Below are 20464 nucleotides of genomic sequence, written 5' to 3'. Positions count from 1 at the left end.
CGTCTCCGAAGTTTCCTGTTCCATATCTATGTATGTGTGTGGTGCACATGGGACAGGAAGATGACAACTTGCAGGGATTGTCTTTCTTTCTCTGCCCAGATGGATCTGGGGAGGGAACTCAGTCTGTAGGCCTAGTCAAAGGTGCCTCTACTCTCCGAGCCATCTTGTTGATCACAAGTTGAGTATCTAAAGTTTATTTTAGGAATAGAAAACTGGGATCCAGGACCAAATTTTCTACAGTTGTCTTTTGGAAAATTGTTTTGAATTTGCTGCCGATCTATGCAAATGAAGGAACTTCACATAGAAGTATAGGCTTCTTCTATAGTTAGAAAGGTCAGAAGCTTTGGCAACACGATGTCCAGGTGGCAGTCAGAGGGCTGGGCAGCGTTCTGTTTCTCCCTGGGTTCAGCCTGCCTGCTCTGTCCCGTTTCCTGTGTGTGCGTCATTCCTGTCAGTGTACTCCAGCTGTCCTCGACTTGGTAACCCTGAAACACAGTGCTTGCCATGAAGTCTCATGCATTCTAAGAGACATTTCTCTGCAGCTTCTCCAAAGCTTCTGTCCCTAATTACAAACTGTATCCTTAAAGATTTGTCTGTCTGTGCATGCACGCATACACATGCTTTGTTCTTTAATTTTTTTTAACAATTGTGTCATAAATATAGTTTTTTTTTAAAAACAAACTCAATTTTTTTTTTTTTTTTTTTTTTTTTTTTGGTTTTTCGAGACAGTTTCTCTGTGTAGCTTTGTGCCTTTCCTGGATATCTCGCTCTGTAGACCAGGCTGGCCTCGAACTCACAGAGATCCGCCTGCCTCTGCCTCCCAAGTGCTGGGATTAAAGGCGTGCACCACCACTGCCCAGGACAAACTCAATTTTTAATTGAGATTTAGTTTCATGTGTATGGTGTCTTGCCTGCCTATATGCCTATGTACCGTGTGCATGTATTGTCCAACAAAGCCAGAAGAGGGTCTCAGATGCCTTGGAACTGGAGTCACAGCTGGTTGTTAACCGCTTGGTTGGGCCCAGGCCCACTGGAAGAGCACTCAGTGCTCTTAATTGTTGAGCCATTTCTCCATCTCCCCAGAAATACAGTTTTTATATATTTCTTTGCCTAGCAACATTATTGAACTTGGTTCTCAGAGTTGCTCTCTATGTGGTTAGTACTGTTACCTGAGAACAAAGGCAATTTTTTTTCCCTCCTTTATAACACTTTTCTCATCTGCTTACTACACTGTATAGGTACTGCAGTATTAAAAAGAGATAGTATTTAATTCCAGCACTTGGGAGGCAGAGGCAGGAGGATCTCTGTGAGTTGGAGGCCAGCAACCTCCAAGACACCAGGACGACATAGAAAGACACTATTAAAAAAAAGAGGAGGAAAAGAAAAAGACAGTGATAGTAGTCATCCTTATTAAAAATCCTTAAACTACATATTATGACTAAATATGGTGACTGTCATTGGGTTTAGGTAGTTATCCTTTGTCATAAGAAAACTCTTGATATTTAATTTCATGAACTGCCTTTTCACTGTGTGCTGAAATAGTCATGGTTTTCCTTTGTCATAAGAAAACTCTTGATATTTAATTTCATGAACTGCCTTTTCACTGTGTGCTGAAATAGTCATGGTTTTCTCTTTTAACCACTATTAGTGATTTTTATTAATAGCTACTCTGCTGCTATAGTCTCTTTGTAGATTTTCTTTTATATTGCTAGACTGACCTTACCAGTATTCAAACACATATATTACCTTACTTCATTTTGTTTTGTCCCTTAACATGCCCTAAAAAACAGGAGCTGAGCATGTAGCTCAGATGGGAGGGTATTTGCCTAGATACACAAAGTCTTGGGTTATGATGTATACCTGTAATCTCAGCACTCTGGAGGTGGAGGCAGGAGGATCAGAAGTTAAAAGTCATGCTAGGCTATATAGAATTTGAGGCCAGCCTGGGATATATGGAACTTGTCTCAAAGAAGAAAAAGAAATAAAAGTCCTAAAAACTCCGGGCAGTAGTGGCACATGCCTTTAATCCCAGCACTTGAGAGGCAGAGCCAGGGTCTGTGAGTTCAAGGCCAGCCTGGTCTACAGAGCTAGATCCAAGAAAGGCACAACAAACAAACAAACAAACAAACAAACAAAAAACTATACTGAGAAACCCTGTCTCCAAAAACAAACAAACAAAAATCCTAAAAACAATGATCACACCATTAACAGACCTTGATTGTGATCTCCAAATGCTATTTCACTTTAAAAGTCTCTGAGCCCCTTAGAGTGATGACAGATCCTAAATGCAGGTTAAGAAATGTACAAGACAAGTTAGAACCATTAGTCAATGTCAGGAGCCAGAAAGACTAGCTACAGAGGTTGTTACTAGAGGTTTCAGTAGTCATTGGAAGAGTCTTTTATGCTCCCAACTGGTGACTGAATATTGAGGTTAATAGTGTAATTGATTAAAAAAGACGAGCCCTCCCCCAATCTAGCAATGCGGGTGTTGAAACCAGGCCCTAAACTTGCTAAGTGTGTGCTCTACCGTAGAAGCCCATCTTCAGCATCAAGCAGGTTAGTACCCATGAAGGCAAGCTAATATTTAAACAAAATTTTATGAACTTCATTGGTCATCCTTAAAAGATACTACAGAATTAACTCATTTTGAAACTGGCCAATAGAAGGAAAGAAACATTCATCTTTACTTTTCTTTACAGTGTTTCAGAAGAATTGATGGTAATCTGATGATCTGTATAGAGATGTTGCTTCTTAGAATTTTTGTTTAGCCGATAAAGAGGGGAGTGTAAGAGAATTAGACTGTTACCATCTTGCAACACCTGGTGATCAGAAGTACTGCTGATGTCTGAGGAAGAAAGATGATAGAGTGCCCCCTGATGAAAGTGAATATTGCTACCTGAGGGTGGCACATATTTGCAAGATCAAAACAAACCTCACTGAAAAACCTGCATCTGATCAAGCCATTTAACTTATATAATGGAAAGCAGTTCTTGTCCATTATGTCAAAACAGTGTAACTGTATTCATTACAGCATTGTTTTTCCTAGTAAAACATTGGAAACAACCTATTTGGTCTCAAAAACAGTAGGTAAGTTTATATTCACAAGTAGGGGTGTGGGGTGGGGAGTAGAACAAATGATACAGTAAATGTGAATTAGAGTTTGTATTGATGGGGAGTGAGAAGATCAGGGATATGATATATTTTTAAATGTTTAAATGTTTAAACACCCAAAACAGCTTTTCTACATGTATAGTAGGGACAGCAGTTTTGGGTGGTTGGTTACTTCTGAAACTGAGAGGAAGGAAGCAAATGGTTCTGAATCTTATTAACATACAGAGGCTTCAGTTGAAGTTAGGATATATAACATATATAGATATATATAATATATAACGTATCTATCTATATATCTATATCTATATATATTTAAAGTAAGCCAGGTCTGGTGGTGCAGACCTGTAATCTAGCTACTTAATCAGGATTGCAAGCGCAAAGCCAGCCTGGACAACTTGGAGAGACACTGGCGTACAGTAAAAAACAAATGGTTGTGGATGTAGCTGAGTTGGCAGAGTGCTTGCCTAGCGTGCCACAGGCCCTGAGTTGAGTTCAAATGGCACAAGTCTGTAATTTCAGCACCTGGAAGGTGGAGGCAGGATCAAAGAGTTCAAAGTCATTTCTCAGTTCCATTGTGAATTTGAGACCAGCCTAGGGTTCATGAGATACTGTCTCAAAAACAACAAAACAAAAGGATCTCAGGTTTATTGACAGAGTGATAAACTATTAGCCTCTTATGCACAGAACTCTAAATTTTCAGGCCTCACCTGACCTCCACATTAAGTAGTGCAGAATGTTGATTGATAAAGGTAGTTGGGCCGGGCGGTGGTGGCGCACGCCTTTAATCCCAGCACTCGGGAGGCAGAGCCAGGCGGATCTCTGTGAGTTCGAGGCCAGCCTGGGCTACCAAGTGAGTCCCAGGAAAGGCGCAAAGCTACACAGAGAAACCCTGTCTCGAAAAACCAAAAAAAAAAAAATAAATAAATAAAATAAATAAATAAAGGTAGTTGGTATGTCAGCTAGTATTAGAGTTTTTATATATATATATATTTTTTTTTTTTTGGTTTTTCGAGACAGGGTTTCTCTGTGTAGCTTTGCGCCTCTCCTGGAACTCACTTGGTAGCCCAGGCTGGCCTCGAACTCACAGAGATTCGCCTGGCTCTGCCTCCCGAGTGCTGGGATTAAAGGCGTGCGCCACCACCGCCCGGCTTATATATTTTTGAATAAAATATTTCATAGTTATTTTTCTTAAGAGAAGTGATTCTTCAATATGAATGCTAGGTTTTAGAGTTTTGTTTTTCTCTGTCAGAAATATGAAAAAAAAAGTTTCTGGTCTGTAAAGATGTTGCTAGGCTACATAGTAATTGTAGCAAGCTTTGTTTTTCAAAAGTGTATCTGTGTGTGTGTGTGTGTGTGTGTGTGTGTGTGTGTGTGTGCGTGTCTGTGTTAAATAGGGACTTATTTTTTTTAATTTTTTATTTTTTAAAGATTTATTTATTTATTATGTACAGTGTTCTTTCTGCATGTATGCCTGCAGGCCAGAAGAGGGAACCAGATCTCATTACAGATGGTTGTGAGCCACCATGTGGTTGCTGGGAATTGAACTCAGAACCTTTGGAAGAGCAGCCAGTGCTCTTAACCACTGAGCCATCTCTCCAGCCCGGGAGTTATTTTTTTAATGGTAAAATAAAACAAATGAGCATAAATCTCCATTGTTAAATTTTCAAGCAAATGCATCCGTGCTCCTGACCTCCTGTTAAGAGTCTTCTAAAAGCTAACAGAGTGGAGCACCTTTTTTCTCTGGACAGCCATATTAAACACTGGTAAAAGGAGACATTTGTATTTGCTTCAGGAAAGTGACAACCAGAAATCTGTTGGCTGCTCTTTTCTTTTTGGTATGTGTGTGCTGTGCTGGTGCACTTGGCCATGTGGGCTCATGTGGAGGCCAATGTGGGTTAAAATCCTCGGTTGCTTTTTCAGTTCACTTTTTGAGAAAAGATCTCTTTAATAAACTTGGAGCTCCCAGTTTCAGCTACAGTGGCAGAGTAGTACATGCTTGGGATCAGCCTGGTGTGCACATGGCCCAGTCTTCCTCCCACCCCCATTTCTGGGATCACAGATGCTTGCTGCTAAGCCTGGCTTTTTAAAAATTTACACACACACACACACACACACACACACACAAAACATTTGTTTATGTATGTGTTCACATGTGCTCCATGACTTTTTTAAAAGATTTATTTATTTATTATGTATACAGTATTCTGCCTGCATGTATGCCTGCATTCCAGAAGAGAGCACCAGATCTCATTATAGATGGTAGTGAGCCACCATGTAGTTGCTGGGAATTGAACTCATGACCTCTGAAAGAACAAGCCAGTGCTCTTAACCTCTGAGCCATCTCTCCAGCCCCCGCTCCATGACTTGTGTGAGGAGATCATAGTTCAGTTGTGGAAATCCATTTTTTCCACCACATGGGTCCTTGGAATCAAACTCAGCTTGTCAGGCTTGGTGGTAAGCACTTTCACCTAATAAGCTGTCTCACTGGTCCTCAAGCCTACCTAAAATGGTTTAAAACATTATTTTACTTGATGTGTGTCAGTGTTTTACCCGCATGCCTGTTTCTGTACTATGTGCATACCTGTTGGATAGCTGGGAACTGCATTTCCTGATGGCTGTGAGCCACCATGTGAGTGCTGGGAATTGAACCTACATCCTGTGCAAGAGCAGCCAGTGATCTTAACCGCAAAGCCATCTCTGCAGCTCCCAAACCTAACTTTTTACATAGAGGTTGGGGATCAGAACTGAAGTCCTCATGCTTACAGAGCAAACACTTTACCCACTAAGCCTTTCTCTTCAGACTTAAAGTTCTTATTATAAAAATTGGTTTGAAATTTTCTTTTAAAAAGGTGTATTAAAAGTCATCTACAGCCGGGTGGTGGTGGCACACTCCTTTAATCCCAAGCACTCGGGAGGCAGAGCCAGGCGGATCTCTGTGAGTTCGAAGCCAGCCTGGTCTACAGAGCGAGATCCAGGAAAGGCTCCAAAACTACAGAGAAACCCTGTCTCAAAAAACAAAACAAAACAAAAATTATCTAGAATCTAGAAAAATTTTGTAAAAATGAAATTGTTATCTGGGTGTGCTGTGCATCCTTTAATCTCAGCACTCAGGAAGCCAAGGCAGGTAGATCTCTTTGAATTTGAGGCCAGCCTGATCTACATAGCAAGTTCCAGGCCAGCCAGGACTGCATAGTAAGGTTCTGTCTAAAACAAACAAACAGTCTCTACTTAAAATCTACTCTATCACAATTTCCTTGACATAACCAGCCATGCTGGTGCATAACTATAATTATAGCACTTGGGAGGTGGAGGCAGGGGAGTCAAAGAGTTTAGGGTCATCCTTGAGGTACACAGGGAACTGTTGTTGAAAGCCAGCCTGGGATACATGAGATCCTGTCTCAAAAAGCTGTAAAGCCAAAAATAAAAAGGAATATCCTAGAAGTGTCCTCTACTTTGAAAACTGCCTGTCGATTCTCACCAGTCCAGTTTAAGAATCATTCCTAAGACTCTGTGCTTGTTCCAGAGAGGACTCATGGCTGCAGGTCTTTTAGGCTTCCTGCTGATGGCTGACTCGAGTGCACCTGCTGAGGAGGATTCTGAGGCTGTTTCAAAAATCAGCTCCAGAGGATTAATGACTACCTGCAAGACAATAATGGGGAACCCAGGCCCCTAAGTAGAATTAGGGTTTAAGTGGTTCAGCTCCTAATTCAGACTGATTTCTTTCTAGTCCAGTATGTGTTTTGTAAGGAAACAGAAGTCTCTCTCTGATCATTTTCCCCACCAGATCTGTCTGTCTCTCTGTCTCTGTCTCTGTCTCTCTGTGTGTGTGTGTGTGTGTGTGTGTGTGTGTGTGTACTGTAGATACTGATTTTATTATATATTCCCTTTCAATTGAGTGTCAATATCTGGCACATTGGTTGCTACACTGTAGGAATTTACTAAATTAGAGCAGGATGTGTTAAGAGTTGAAGCTGGTGGTAACCATACCATCTCAAAACAGCGTCTCACAATTGGAAGCAAAAGTTAAAAAGAAAATCAAGGAATAGGAAAGAGGTCATTATCAGGCTTTGATATTAAAGGAAGGAGAGAGGCGGAGATTCCTGTGTAAAAGCAAATATATCGCAGTGCAAGTTAAATAGTGATGTTGGCAAAGGGGATTTGATAGGAGATACAAAGTAATTACTAGCAGAAAAAAGCATAGCTTTTGTGAGAATTAGGGATTAGGAACAAACACACCAAAGCTCTTACAAGCGCCTGCAGCATAAAAGCGCTCTTCATGGATTTCTCTTAAAAAGACTGATTCACCACCCCCTTAACTAAGCATTACATCTTCCCAAGATTCTAGTGTCTTACTTTGTAAAGTGTTCTCATATTCAAATGTGCTTTTGGTAGGCTTTGAAATATATACTGTCCAGGTATATAGAAATAATTTCCCCCTCAGTTTTTAGCTTTTCTTAGCAAGAGTCTCCTAGTCTTGTATTTTTATTATTTTTGTTTGGAATAGGTAATAATAGTGTAATTGATTCTAAGTTTGAAAGATACAGAAGGGTTAGGATAAAAACTCTGTCTGTTTCTAGCTTTCCATCACTTCTTGTTCCATAGGCCGGTTCAACTTCTTACTAAACATCCTTCCAGATAGATAATATACATTGTGCATCTGCAGGTGAATGGAGTTTGCACTGGACACTCATCTGTCCTCAACAGTAACCCATATCAGTATATCATAATCTTAGTCAAGGAACTGAAGAGCTGGCTCAGTGGCTAGAAATACTTGCTGCTCTTGCAGAAGACCCAGGTTCAATTCTCAGGACCCACATGGTGGTTCACAGCTGCCTATAACTTCATTCCCAGAGAATTTGATGTTTTCTTTTGGCCTGTGTAGATATCAGGCACGCATATGGTGCACAGACATACACTCAGGCAAGAACACCATACAAATTAAAAAAACAATTCTTGCCCGTCGGTGGTGGCGCACGCCTTTAATCCCATTACTTGGGGGGCAGAGGTAGGTAGAGCTCTGAGTTGGAGGCTAGGCTGGTCTATAGTGAGTTCCAGGACAGCCAGGACTACACAGAGACACTGTCTTGCAAAACAACAACAAAAACAAACATTCTTTGGGCTAGGGCATATAGCAGCATGATAGAGTACTTGCCTACTTAGTTCTCAGAAGGCCCTGGGATCATTTCCCAGCAACACAAAAATATACATGTCCTCATCTCTCCCCACTCCCAACTTGATGTGCTCATGGTATATTTTGCTCAGTGTCTTGCTACATGAATGAATCATTATACATTATACTGATGTCTTGTTAGTGGCACATATTTTCCATCTTCCTAGCTGAAATATTTGAACAATATCAGTTATTTTTCCTATGTGATTCTAAGTAAGTGCAGATTCTTAGGAGAATTGCCAAGTCAAAGGTTGTATATATTTGTAATTTAAATAGATCCAAACTTTCTACATCGTGCCCGTTTGCTATCAAATGATTGTTAGTCCTTGCAAATCTAGATTTAAAAGTAGTGGCTGGAGAGATGGCTCAGTGGTTAAGTGTTTGCTGCTTTGTGAAGGACTGGCGTTTAGTACCAGCATCCATGTTACGTGGCTTCAAACCACCTGTAACTCTAACTCCAAGGGATCTAATGCCCCCATGGCACTGGCATTTCCAAAACTGTGGGCATCTCTTGCTGCAACTGGGCCACTCTTTCACCAATAGCTTCTCCTGAGCTTTATTTCGTGACCCTAGCCCAGACACACAGTGCCAAGCCTCAGTTGCTCTCTGTGACCCCTCACACCTTCAAAACCAGCATCACCTGGTGACTCATACACTACCAAGTACAACCTTGACCATGTCTGGAACATAGTTTCTATGTGCTACTCTCAGGATACATTTTCTAGAAGATTTTACTTCAATGATGTTGTTCTCTTCTTAATCACTACTAATTTTTCAGCTTCAGCTGACCAGCATTGACTATCCCAGCATAGGTTTCACTTTAGTATTTCTGGTATCTTGTTAATCACAGCTAATTAATTCTTCAACCCCAGCTAAGGAGAACCACAGAATCTTCACACAAAAAGCCCTGTAGAGTCTTTGTTTCCCTCTGAAACTTCACAAGCCAGGACTCCATCATCACTGTTCTCAACAATCTTATCTTCCAAGTTCCTATAGAATAGTTAACTGATGATTTTTCTAGCCCAAAGTTCCAAAGTCCTTCCATAATCCTCCCCAAAACAACAAGGTTAGGTTTGTCACAGCAATACCCTATTATGCTGGTACCAACTTATCTTAGGTGTTACTATTGATGTGATAAATCACCACGACCAAAGCGAGTTGGGGAGGAAAGGGTTTATTTTTATTTGGCTTATATGTCCATATCACAGTTCATCATCAAAGGAAGTCAGAACAAGAACTCAAACTCTAGAGCAGGAACCTGGAGGCAGGAGCTAAGGCAGAGGTGATGGAGGAGTGCTGCTTACTGGCTTGTTTCCCCTGGCTTGCTCAGCCTGCTTTCTTACAGAACCCAGGCCCACCAGCTCAGGGATGGCACCATCCACCATGGGCTGTACCCTCTCCCATTAATAGCTAATTAAGAAAATGCCCTACAGGCTTCCCTACAGCCCAGTCTTAATGGTGGCATTTTCTCAATTGAGGCTCCTTCCCATATGATGACTCTAGCTTGTGTCAAATTCACATAAAACTAGCTAGTACACCCTCTTCTTAGCCTCTGAGGGTGCATTCAAACACACATATGCATAAATAAATTTAATTTTTTTGTCATTTTCTGAGACACAGCTTACTATGTCGCCCTGGCTATCCTGGAACTTACTCTGTAAACTAGGCTGGCCTGGAACTCAGAGATCCGCTTGCTTCTGCTTCCTTCTGCTTCCCGAGTGCTGGGATTAAAGGCGTGCACCACCATTCTCTGTATAAAAAAGTAAATCTTAAACGTAGCATCTCTTTATGGTTGGGATTATATTTTATTTTATCCTCCTCCCCCCCACAGGGTTTCTCTGTAGCTTTGGAGCCTGTCCTGGAACTCACTTTGTAGACCAGGCTGGCCTCAAACTCACAGAGATCCGCCTGCCTCTGCCTCTGGGACTAACGACGTGCTCCACTACACCCGGCTAATGGTTGGGATTTATAAGTTTCTTTAACACCTTTATTGAAGCTTATATTATAAACCGTACGGCTCATGCCTTTCAAGTGTACAGTTCAATATCTTATATATTTATTTAGTTTACTTTGTGTTTGTTTTATGAGGTTCACTTCATTTATTTGAACTGTTTTCTGTGAATTGTCTGGCCTTATCTTTCTCATTTTAGTAATGGATGTTGGTCTTTTTTTACATGATCAGCTGGTAGGAGGCCATTACATAGGACCTTATGAGTGTGAAATGAGTTGCAAATATGTCTTCCAGTGTGCATTTGTCTTTTGAATTTGGCCATGGAGTATGAAAATCAGTTTCCTTTAAGATTGTCTGGAATATGAATATCGTGGGGCTAGGGTTGGGGAGCCAGCTCTGTCAGTAAGGTGCTTGTGCAGCAGTCCGAAGAACCTGAGCTTGCTCTCTAGACCCAAGTAGAAAAAGCTGGGTGTCATGGTGGGCTCTTGTCATCTCAGGGCTGGGAAACAAGATGGGAGAATCCTTGGGACTGACTCACTGGCCAGCTAGTCTACCCTAAGGCCATTGAGAGACCCTGTCCTGTCTCAAAAAAAAAAAAAAAAAAGATGACCGCTGGCAAGATGGCTCAGTGATTAAGAGTGCTTATTGTGTAACCAATGAGGACCTGAGTTCAAATCCCAGCACCTATTTAACAAGCTGGGCATGGTCTCATGAATACCAGTAACTCCAGCCCTGGGGTGGGGGTGGGTGGTGACAAAGCAGCTCACAGAAAACGAAAATGAAGTTCACCTTTATCATTTACAAAATATATCTCAATAAGGAAAGAAATGGTGACTCTTGTGTGACTGTCTTCAAACACACTCCTAATGGTATGAGCGATGCCTTAAGGAGTGTGGCCTGATTACCCTTTCTGAAGAGTGAATTCTGAGGTGGGGGGTGGGAGGAGAGGAGGGAGGGAAAACTGTGGTTGGTATGTAAAATTAAAAAAAGAAAGAAAGAAAGAAAGAAAGAAAGAAAAGAAAAGAAAAGAAAAGAAAACAGTCTCTGAACAACAGTCTCGAAACATGAGGGTGACTGAAGCCCCTCTTCAGTGATGGATGCTTTGCCCTGATGTGGCTGATTTAGAGGGTCTGTAACCCACCATTGTACTTTTCTCCCCTTCCCCTCAACTTACAGTACAGACTACAAATAAATACATATATATAAAGAGTGTTGCCCCCTCACTAGATAATCTAAATAAAATGTTTTTGGATAGTGTATTTGTATAGTGCTTAGAGTTGGCTATGACCAAGGTTCAGTAATGATAGTGGAGACTTTTGTGATATCTAGATCTTGGCGTTTTCTTTCTTTCTTTTTTTTTTTTTTTTGGTTTTTCGAGACAGGGTTTCTCTGCGTAGCTTCGCGCCTTTCCTGGAACTTACTTGGTAGTCCAGGCTGGCCTCGAACTCACAGAGATCCACTTGGCTCTGCCTCCCGAGTGCTGGGATTAAAGGCGTGCGCCACCACCGCCCGGCTTAGATCTTGGCGTTTTCTTACATGACAAAATTTTTATAGAATTATTCAATGGAATGTTTGAAAAATAAGCTTAAAGTGGAATTTTTTTTTTTTTTTTTTTTTTTTTGGTTTTTCGAGACAGGGTTTCTCTGTGTAGCTTTGCGCCTCTCCTGGAACTCACTTGGTAGCCCAGGCTGGCCTCGAACTCACAGAGATCTGCCTGGCTCTGCCTCCCGAGTGCTGGGATTAAAGGCGTGCGCCACCACTGCCCGGCCTGGAATTTTTATTATAGTGTGTTTGAGAGGTAGTATGTTATATAGCCCAGGATGGCCTCAAACTTGTTGTGTAGCTGAGGTTGACCTTGAATTGACCCTTCCGTCTCCAACTCTGTCATGCTGGGATTACAGGCCTCCTTGAAAAGGGAAGCTTTGTTAACAGTTCAGCTTCTGATTTTCTTCTTCACCAGCAGGGCCTTTTCTGCACACATTATAAAAGACATCATCAACTTCTATTCAGAAATTGTTGTTAAAATTGGAATAGGATACGTAGCAGGAAGGGCGGGGCCGCTGCTTCCCTCTTCCCTTTCCTGCCCCCCCCCCCCCCCCCAAGTCATTCTCCTTTTGATCCTGGTCTTGGAATCTTAGCATTGTGATAGTGTGGTCAGTCACCTAACTTGAGGTGCTTTTATAATTAAAAGGTACTGTAAAAGAGTAATTAAAAATAGCCTCAGACAGTTCTATTGTGAAACTGCTTTACTTCCTTCCATTTCACTTGAGCCCACTAGATAAATTCATAGTGGAAAGTAGTCTCACCTGACTGTCGCTTCCTATGTACACAGGTCTCCATTGGAGGCCCTTACACAGATGTATGATTCAGAAGGAGAGTGTAATTTAAGAGCTCTGCTTGGAGAATTTGATTTGTGTATGCCCTTTGAAAAACACTAGCCCAGAGGGATTGCTTGACATTTTTTTTGTCCAGGTGAAACCTTAAAGTGTATTTGAGTAGTTGTGACTTTCAAGAAAAGCCCAGTTTCACTCTTGAATCCTGAAGAGTTAGTTAATAATAGTTGTTTTTATTGTTTTGTGACCCAGGACCTCACACATGCTAGACAAGTGCTCTTCCAATAATTGTCTGAAGAAAAATGATAGAAAACATTTTAGATTAGTATCACTATGGTGTTTTGCTCTGGAGATTTAATTTTCTTTCTGCATTTGATTCCTTGGTTTAAGCCCTAAATGTAGTACTTCTCATGTTATATCAAAATTATTGAGTTCATTGTGTATTTTGATATTTAAGATATTGTTTATTGCTTTATTTCCAATTGTTGAGTGTTTTGATTATCAAAACAGAAACCAAATCTTTGAAAAAGATTTGTTGTTTTATGTGTATGTATGTGTGCAAGTGCCTGTGAAGGCCAGAAAGAGGAGTCACATACCCTGGGGCTGGGAGTTATAGGCCGTAGTGAGCTACCTGATATGGGTGGTGTGAACCAAACCCAGGTCTTCTGCAAGAGCAGCAAATGCTTGCTCTTAACCACTGAACTATACAAATTCAGACTCTAGTCCCTGGGAATTGTGAATTAAAAACAATGCTTTTCCTTCTCTGTTCACCCCTCCTCTTTTTTTCTTCTTTTTTGTTTTTGTTTTTGTTTTGTTTTGTTTTTTTGTAGTTGGAGTGCCTCAAGCTAATCGCCTCACAAAAATTCACAGACAAACGCATTGGGTATTTAGGAGCAATGCTGTTATTAGATGAAAGACAAGATGTGCATCTTCTCATGACCAATTGTATCAAGAAGTAAGTCATACCTTTTCCCTCCCCTCAAAACAACTGTTTTGCTCTTTTAAGGATTTCTTATGAGAGTAAGAGTGTCTACTCACTGATTTTAAATTTCTTGTCCAGAATATATGTGAGTGTCTCCTGATTGTAGTTAATATTGTAAAGATACTAAGCAAAAGAAAACGAAAGCATTGCTGTACATCTTTAGACATGATACATAATTAGCAATTAGATAAACCTTTGGATGTTCTTAGAAAAGAGAAGAAAACATTAGTGAAATCTAGATTTTCATATTTTATATTTCTAGGATGTTGGATACCATGAATAATGAAATTTTACCTTAATTAAAAGTTACTAATCTGTATTCTGAGTAAGGGACTGAAATTTTAGTAGTGTAGAATTGTACTCAACCCCTGTGAAATAATAGATTTATTTTATTATTGTGTGTATATATGTGATGTGTTTATGTGAGGGGAGCATGGCCAGTGGTGTGTGTGTGTGCGTGTGTCAAAGGACAATCTGTGGAGTCGGTTCTCTCCTTCTACCTTTCCATGAGTTCCAGGGATTGAACTGAGGTCATTAGGCTTGTGTGGCAAGTGCTTTACCCATTTAACCATCTCACCAGCCCTGAAAATGTTCTTTTGAGAGAGAGTGTTGCTGTGTATGCCTCAGGCTAACCCCGAACCCTGGCTCTTCTTACCTCAACAGTGTTAGGATGAGAAGCACAGTTGTGTGCAGCATGACTTGGCCCCTGAACTTAATACACAGCATCTTTAGAGTCCAGTGTGTCTTCACTGATGCGGCAGTTGTTAGACTTCTTACCTTTTGTAGTAACCAAGGACCCCCTGCTGTGTGGACAGACGAGAGGATCTAGGAGAAGTTAGCTGTTTTCTCCAGTAGCCTCTTAGAATATGCTGTGAGCTGGGTGCAGTGGCACATGCCTGTAATCCTACCACTACAAGACTCAATCAGGCAATCTCAAGTTCAAGGCTAATCTGGGCTGTTTGGTGAGATAGTACCAACATACAAATAAAAAAATAATAGGGGGATTCCGTTAGAGAGTTATGGAAATTCTTCAAGTCTTAAATGGTCAAAAGTACCTTTGGGTTTTGGTTTTTATCAATGAATTTAATATTTAAAATTTTCTTTTGTTTGTAATATTTCTGTATTTGACAGAAAATAGAAAGGGGTAGACATTAGGGGTATAGATGACCATCTTCATAGACATTTAAATTGTATATTTCTTTCTATTAGTACTGATCTCCTTTCAACTTTTTCAGTGTAAAATAGAATATTTCAAAATGAGAGTTACAGTTTGGTTGTAATTGTGAAGTGTAGCATTTAAATGCAGGCTGTGAACTTAATTTTGGGAAGGTTTTTTTTTTGGGGGGGTGGGCGTTCATGGAATATGAGTAGTGAACATACCAAGGTGATTAATTATTGAGCTTTATTGCACACCTGCCTACATGCCAGGGGCTGTTGTGAGCACCAGAGTGGAGAGTAGAAAACCATGAACAGCATCCCTCAGTGACGTGAGAATACATCCTTAAAGGTCATCCTGCTTATCTTCCACATCCCCTTGTGGACAGGGCTGGAAGGCAGTTCTTTTCCTTTGGTTCTTTCATGGTTTGTTGCCCTGTTACCTAACCTTTCAGTCAATGTGCAGGGAAGCTGCCAGTTCTGCCCAGCAGCAAGACATGTTAGAGTTAATACCAAACGAAAGGATAGGCTGTAGCTTGGTAAGAGCTGAAAAATGAGGCACATGAATAAAGAAATCTTGATGTTTAATTTCTATTTTGAAATAAAATCTTATCTGGGTGTGGTATCACATACCTTTAGAGTCAGATAGATCACTGTGAGTTTGAACCCAGCCTGATCTACATAGTGAGACCCTGTTTCAAAACAAAAAACAAAACAAAACAAAAAACAAAAAAAACAACAACAACAAAAAAACCATACTTCATTATGAATGCTAGGCTATCTCAAATTCACTGTGTAGTCCAGGCTAGACTTGAAGATTCTCCTGCCTCAGACTCCTAGGGGCTGGTGTTAGAGGTGTGTGACACCATTCCCAGCTTGTGTTCAGTTGTTAGGCCAAACCCCAGGTGAATTTAGGAGAGGATATTCTCAGATAATTGAGAATTGATAAGCATTTCATTTTAAGCATGGCATTATTCATGTCTCTCCTTGTTTGCTTGTCTTGCACATTTAAAGTCTGTTAACAAGTGTGTGTGTGTGTGTGTTTAATGTGTGGGTTTATTTGTATTATAAGGCTCATGGTATAGCAACAGTTTTAATGCTTAATACTGAATAGCTGCCTTATTGGCAGAGGAAAAACTTAAGATATTGAAAGATCTTGGAGTAAAGTCTTAAGAAATTGAATTTAATATTTTAAGAATTTGCATTTTGAAAATACCCTTAACTATTGAAAATGAATACAAAATCAACTAAATATTTGTAGGAGCTGGGCCCTTAAGTGTTTAAAAACCATAATTAATATTCAAGTTTTACTTTAATAATTTTAAACTATTAAAATTGGTATGGTATAAAAGAATAAACTTAACTTTTAAACTTCATTTTTTTTTAATTTAAAAATACTAATAATGGGGCCAGGCATGGTGGTGCAGTCCTTTAATACCAGCACGCATGAGGCAGATTCAAGTGGATCTCTGTGACTTTGAGGCCAGCCTAGTCTATGTAGCAAGTTCGAAGATAGCCAAAGCTATATAATAGAGACCTTGTCTCAAAGAGCAAAACAAAACAAACCAAAACTAATAATGGCCTGGTGGTTTAGCTTAGTGGTAAAGTGTTTGCCGTGTGTGTGTGTGTGTGTGTGTGTGTGTGTGTGTGTGTGTGTGTGTGTTGTCCCAATAACTCCACTTCCCCAGAGAATAATAATGAACTGTTGGTTAACATAAGTACTTTCTTTTTCTTTTTCTTTTTCTTTGGAGATAGACTCTCACTATGTAGCTCAGGCTAGCTTGGTATATGTTGGAATTGTAGGCACATGCCTAGCTATAAGTAAAATTTTCTATGAAAATATTTCTTAAGATAAATTCCTGTGTGGAGAGTGGCATTATTTTATTATTTTTTTTCCACTCTACCCCAAGGAGGATAGTTGTATGTTCATGTCTTTCTTCAGTTCCTTGATTGTGGTCTGTTGACTGATGGAGGTGGGGAGCATCCAGCAGGTGTAATGTGGAGAAGGGAAAACTTGCCAGTTGCAGGGCACGTAGTCCCAGCTGTTCTGGAGCTGAGGCCAGAGGATCACAAATTTGGGGCCTGTCTGGGCTACTTAGTAAGTTAAAATTGGATCTGGGCAACTTAGCCAGCTTCTACTTCAAAATAAAAATAAACACAGCTGGATATGGAGTCCCATCGTAGATAGAGCTCTTGCTTACTTAACATAGGCCTGGTTTGGTCCCAGCAGCACAAAGAGAAGAATAATTGACTTTTCAAAGTACTTAATAGTCTTTGCTACTATGCTAAAATTGAACAGGTGGCTGGCACGCTCTCTTTCTCTCTCCTTTCCTCTCTCCCTCTCCCTGGTAGTTTTTCAAGATAGGGTTTCTCTGTGTATCTTTGGCTGTCCTAAAACTCACTCTGTAGACCAGATTGTTCTGGAACTCAGAGATCCTCCTGCCTCTGCCTGCCGAGTGCTGGGATTAAAGGCGTGTGCCACCACTGCCCAGCTAAGAAAAATTTTTTAAACATTTATTTGTTTTGTATATGTGTTGGGCTGAGTGTGTCATTGCATGTGTGGGTATCAGAGAACAATTTGGGGGAGTTGGTTTTCTCTGCCTTATGGGTTCTGGAGATTGAACTCATATCACCAGCCTGGACAGTAAAGTGCCCTTACCCCCTGAGCCATCTCACTCACCCCTTAACCAATAACTTATTTACCCATGGATGATTTTATACTTGGGAAAAGAAATTGTTCACCAAGTTATGTAGATCTTCTGGATGCCAATGCATCTCATCATAAAATAGCAAAAATACCTCATGGGTTAGGATCATCACTGATGTCACAGAACAGCTATTATTTATAAACTGTCAAGTTTGTAGAGATGATAGAAGTTTTCTAAAACCTCAGATTTTACTTCAAAGCTTGGATTATGTCATTAGCAACAAATATCAGTTGTTCCTTTTGAAGTTCTATGGTCACATGAGTTTGTCCAGAAAGACCTCAGGCTGGTCTGAGCGTTCCGAGTGATGGGATCACACACGTGTGCCACTACTGCTGGCTGTTGGTTTAAAGAAGCTGCCTTCCTTCCCCTCCTCTCTGGCTGCTTTCTTCCTTGCTCCGTACCTCAGCCATACAGTGGTGAACACAGTGCTCACTGTTGTTTAATGCTGCTGCCTTCGCTGGGCTGTGGACAGCAGTTTTCCTACCACTGCTTTAACTAACTGCAGAGCTCAGCACAGCTGACAGTAGGGTAGGATTATGAAAACAGTTTGGATCTCATGAACTATTGAGATGTCCATAAACTCTGAACCAGTGGTTCTCAACCTATGGGTCATGAACCTGTTGGGAGTCAAGTATCATATTCTGCATATCAGATATTTACATTACAGTTCATAACAGTAGCAAAATTACAATATAATTTTGTGGTTGGGTTCACCCAACGTGAGGAACTGTATTAAAGGGTCGCAGCATTAGGAAGGCTGAAAACACTTCCTTGACCCATGTTGTGCTAAATAATATAAAATGCTCAGAAACTGGTAGAGGTATTGTAAATCATATAATTTGGCTTCTGAATAGCAATAGTTAATATCGAGATATAAGTATGTTTAGCAGTTCATGTTTTTAATACTTTAGCTTTTTTTAAATAAAACACTTTTATACAGTAATATATTCATTTTTTGTTACAATCAGAATTCCTGAGGCTATAATATATAAAGAAAAAAAATATTTATTCAGTTCACAGTTGTCCAGGCTGAAAGTCCAAGATGTGGTAGCCTACCAAACTGCTTAGCTTCTGGGGAGGGCCTTGTGGCATTCAGCATTTCACACAGCCGGAGTACATGTGTGGAGAGGGGGAATCACACAAGGAAGCAGAATCTCTTGCTCCTTTAAAGCAACCCAACCTCATGAGAAAGGCTTAGTTCTCAACACCAGTGCCGCTTGTGAGGGCAGGGTGCTCAGTGATACAAGTGATACAAGTGTCACCATCTCGACCGTGAACACATTGGGAACCCGGCTTCCAGGATACAAGGACACACAAACCACATTTGGTGTGTTAGAAACACTGAGGAGGGCTCATTGTTACTACCTAGTTTAGTATGTTAAAGGTGCTTCCACTAGTGCTATTTTTATCATAGTAATAACAATACTGGTTTTCCTTCTTGAACAAGTATAACTAGAAATATAGAAGACATTTAATGTGAGGTGGCTAATGCGTAAGATCAAAGGGGGCCAGAGTAACTATATTTTTGTTGTGTTTACATTATCCTAAAATTCACTAGCAATTGAGATTTCCTTTTCTAATTTTTTTTATTATTTATTTTTTTGGGGGGCGGGGAGGCAGGGTCTCAATATATAGCTCTGGCTGGCCTGGGACTTGCTATGTAGACCAGGCTTGCCTCGAATTTGTAGACATCCTCCTACCTCTGCTTCCCAAGGCCTGGAATTAAAAGTGTATGCCACCACACCTGGCTACAAAAGAATTTTAGTTAGTATGAATCTTAACTTTTCTTATAGACAGTACTAGATCATGTCTTAGAAATCTTTCAAGACAGTTTTGCTCCATCTTTTTACTTTTAGTGGTTGCTAAGTTTTCTAAAGTGGTATTTTTAATATCTAATAGGTAACACATTCTTGTTACTTTGTCATTTGAAAACCTTGGATAGAAAACTATTGATTCAGTGTGTGTGTGTGTGTGTGTGTGTGTGTGTGTGTGTGTGTGTGTGTGTGTGTACGTGTACATGTACACGTGTGCCATAGTACTTGTGTAGCCGTAGGTGTCAGTCTGTCTTCTACCTTGTTTGAGACAGGATCTCTTGTCCTATTACACATCCTAGGCTAGCAGTCCTGCAGAGCTTCTGGAGATCTTTGTCTCCACTGCCTATCTGGCCATAGGGCCCCGGTGTCTACTGAGTCTAGCTTGCAGAGTTCTAGGGACCTATATTCATTCATTCCTTAAGTTTGCAAGGCAAGCATCTTGTGCTAAGCTGTCTCCCCAGCCCCTGCGGTTTGCTTTGTTATTAGTGGAGTAATCTTGAGACTTGCAGTTAGGTTGGCAGCTGCTTTGGGAAGGCTGAGTGTGTTTGTTCCTACTTCCCTTTCTTTCTCTTGCAGTGATCTTAATCATAGCACGCAGTTCGTACAGGGGCTAGCACTCTGTACCCTCGGCTGCATGGGCTCCTCAGAGATGTGCAGAGATCTTGCAGGAGAGGTAGAGAAGCTTCTGAAAACCTCCAACTCTTACTTAAGAAAAAAGGTAACTTTGCAGTAAGTCAAATGTCTGTCTGGATTAGGTAGTATTATGGAAATGAGAAGGCAGAATACTTGTTTTTGAAAACTTAGATGGAATTAAAATATTTTTTCTTTTTTCAGTAAATATATTTAAAAGAATTATACATGAATTTTGATTCCTTTTTTGTAAAGAAATAATTCATAGACAAACTATGTCCTCAGTGGCATATCTGAGTACTTTGTAAATTATTTCACGTATCAAAATTATGATATTGAACAGTTTTTCATTGACTTTGTACTAATAACTGGCACATGTGCTCATGTCTTCATACTCATGCCTTTGTATCTCTAAAAGGACAGTTCCACTGGGCCTAGATAGCTATGATGGAGAGACCACTTTCTAAAATCGATGTGCCTGATTGGGATAGTAACGGCAAAGAGAGTGATCTTATTCTCCTAACCTTGCTTTTGCTTGTTTCTAAAAAAGCTTTTTATTGAGTTAAAAATTTTGCTTCAATCCTAAGACTGTGGTAGAGAAAACACAGAA

The 20464-nt window shown here is 40.4% G+C and overlaps 1 protein-coding gene across 1 annotated transcript in view; it reads left to right on the top strand.

The window, feature by feature from the left end:
• Ap1g1 (adaptor related protein complex 1 subunit gamma 1) overlaps nucleotides 1–20464 on the top strand; it is a 96808-nt gene that overhangs the window by 37769 nt on the left and 38575 nt on the right. Inside the window, exons 3-4 of the mRNA XM_059264014.1 lie at nucleotides 13396–13520; nucleotides 19801–19942. Coding sequence (XP_059119997.1) covers nucleotides 13396–13520; nucleotides 19801–19942 — 267 coding nt within the window. The remainder of the gene's footprint in view (nucleotides 1–13395; nucleotides 13521–19800; nucleotides 19943–20464) is intronic.

Source organism: Peromyscus eremicus, chromosome 5 (genome assembly GCF_949786415.1).
Source record: "Peromyscus eremicus chromosome 5, PerEre_H2_v1, whole genome shotgun sequence".
NCBI classification, from domain to species: Eukaryota; Metazoa; Chordata; class Mammalia; order Rodentia; family Cricetidae; genus Peromyscus; species Peromyscus eremicus.
Note: the sequence above shows the minus strand (reverse complement) of the source record. Positions and strands in the feature narration are given on the sequence as shown.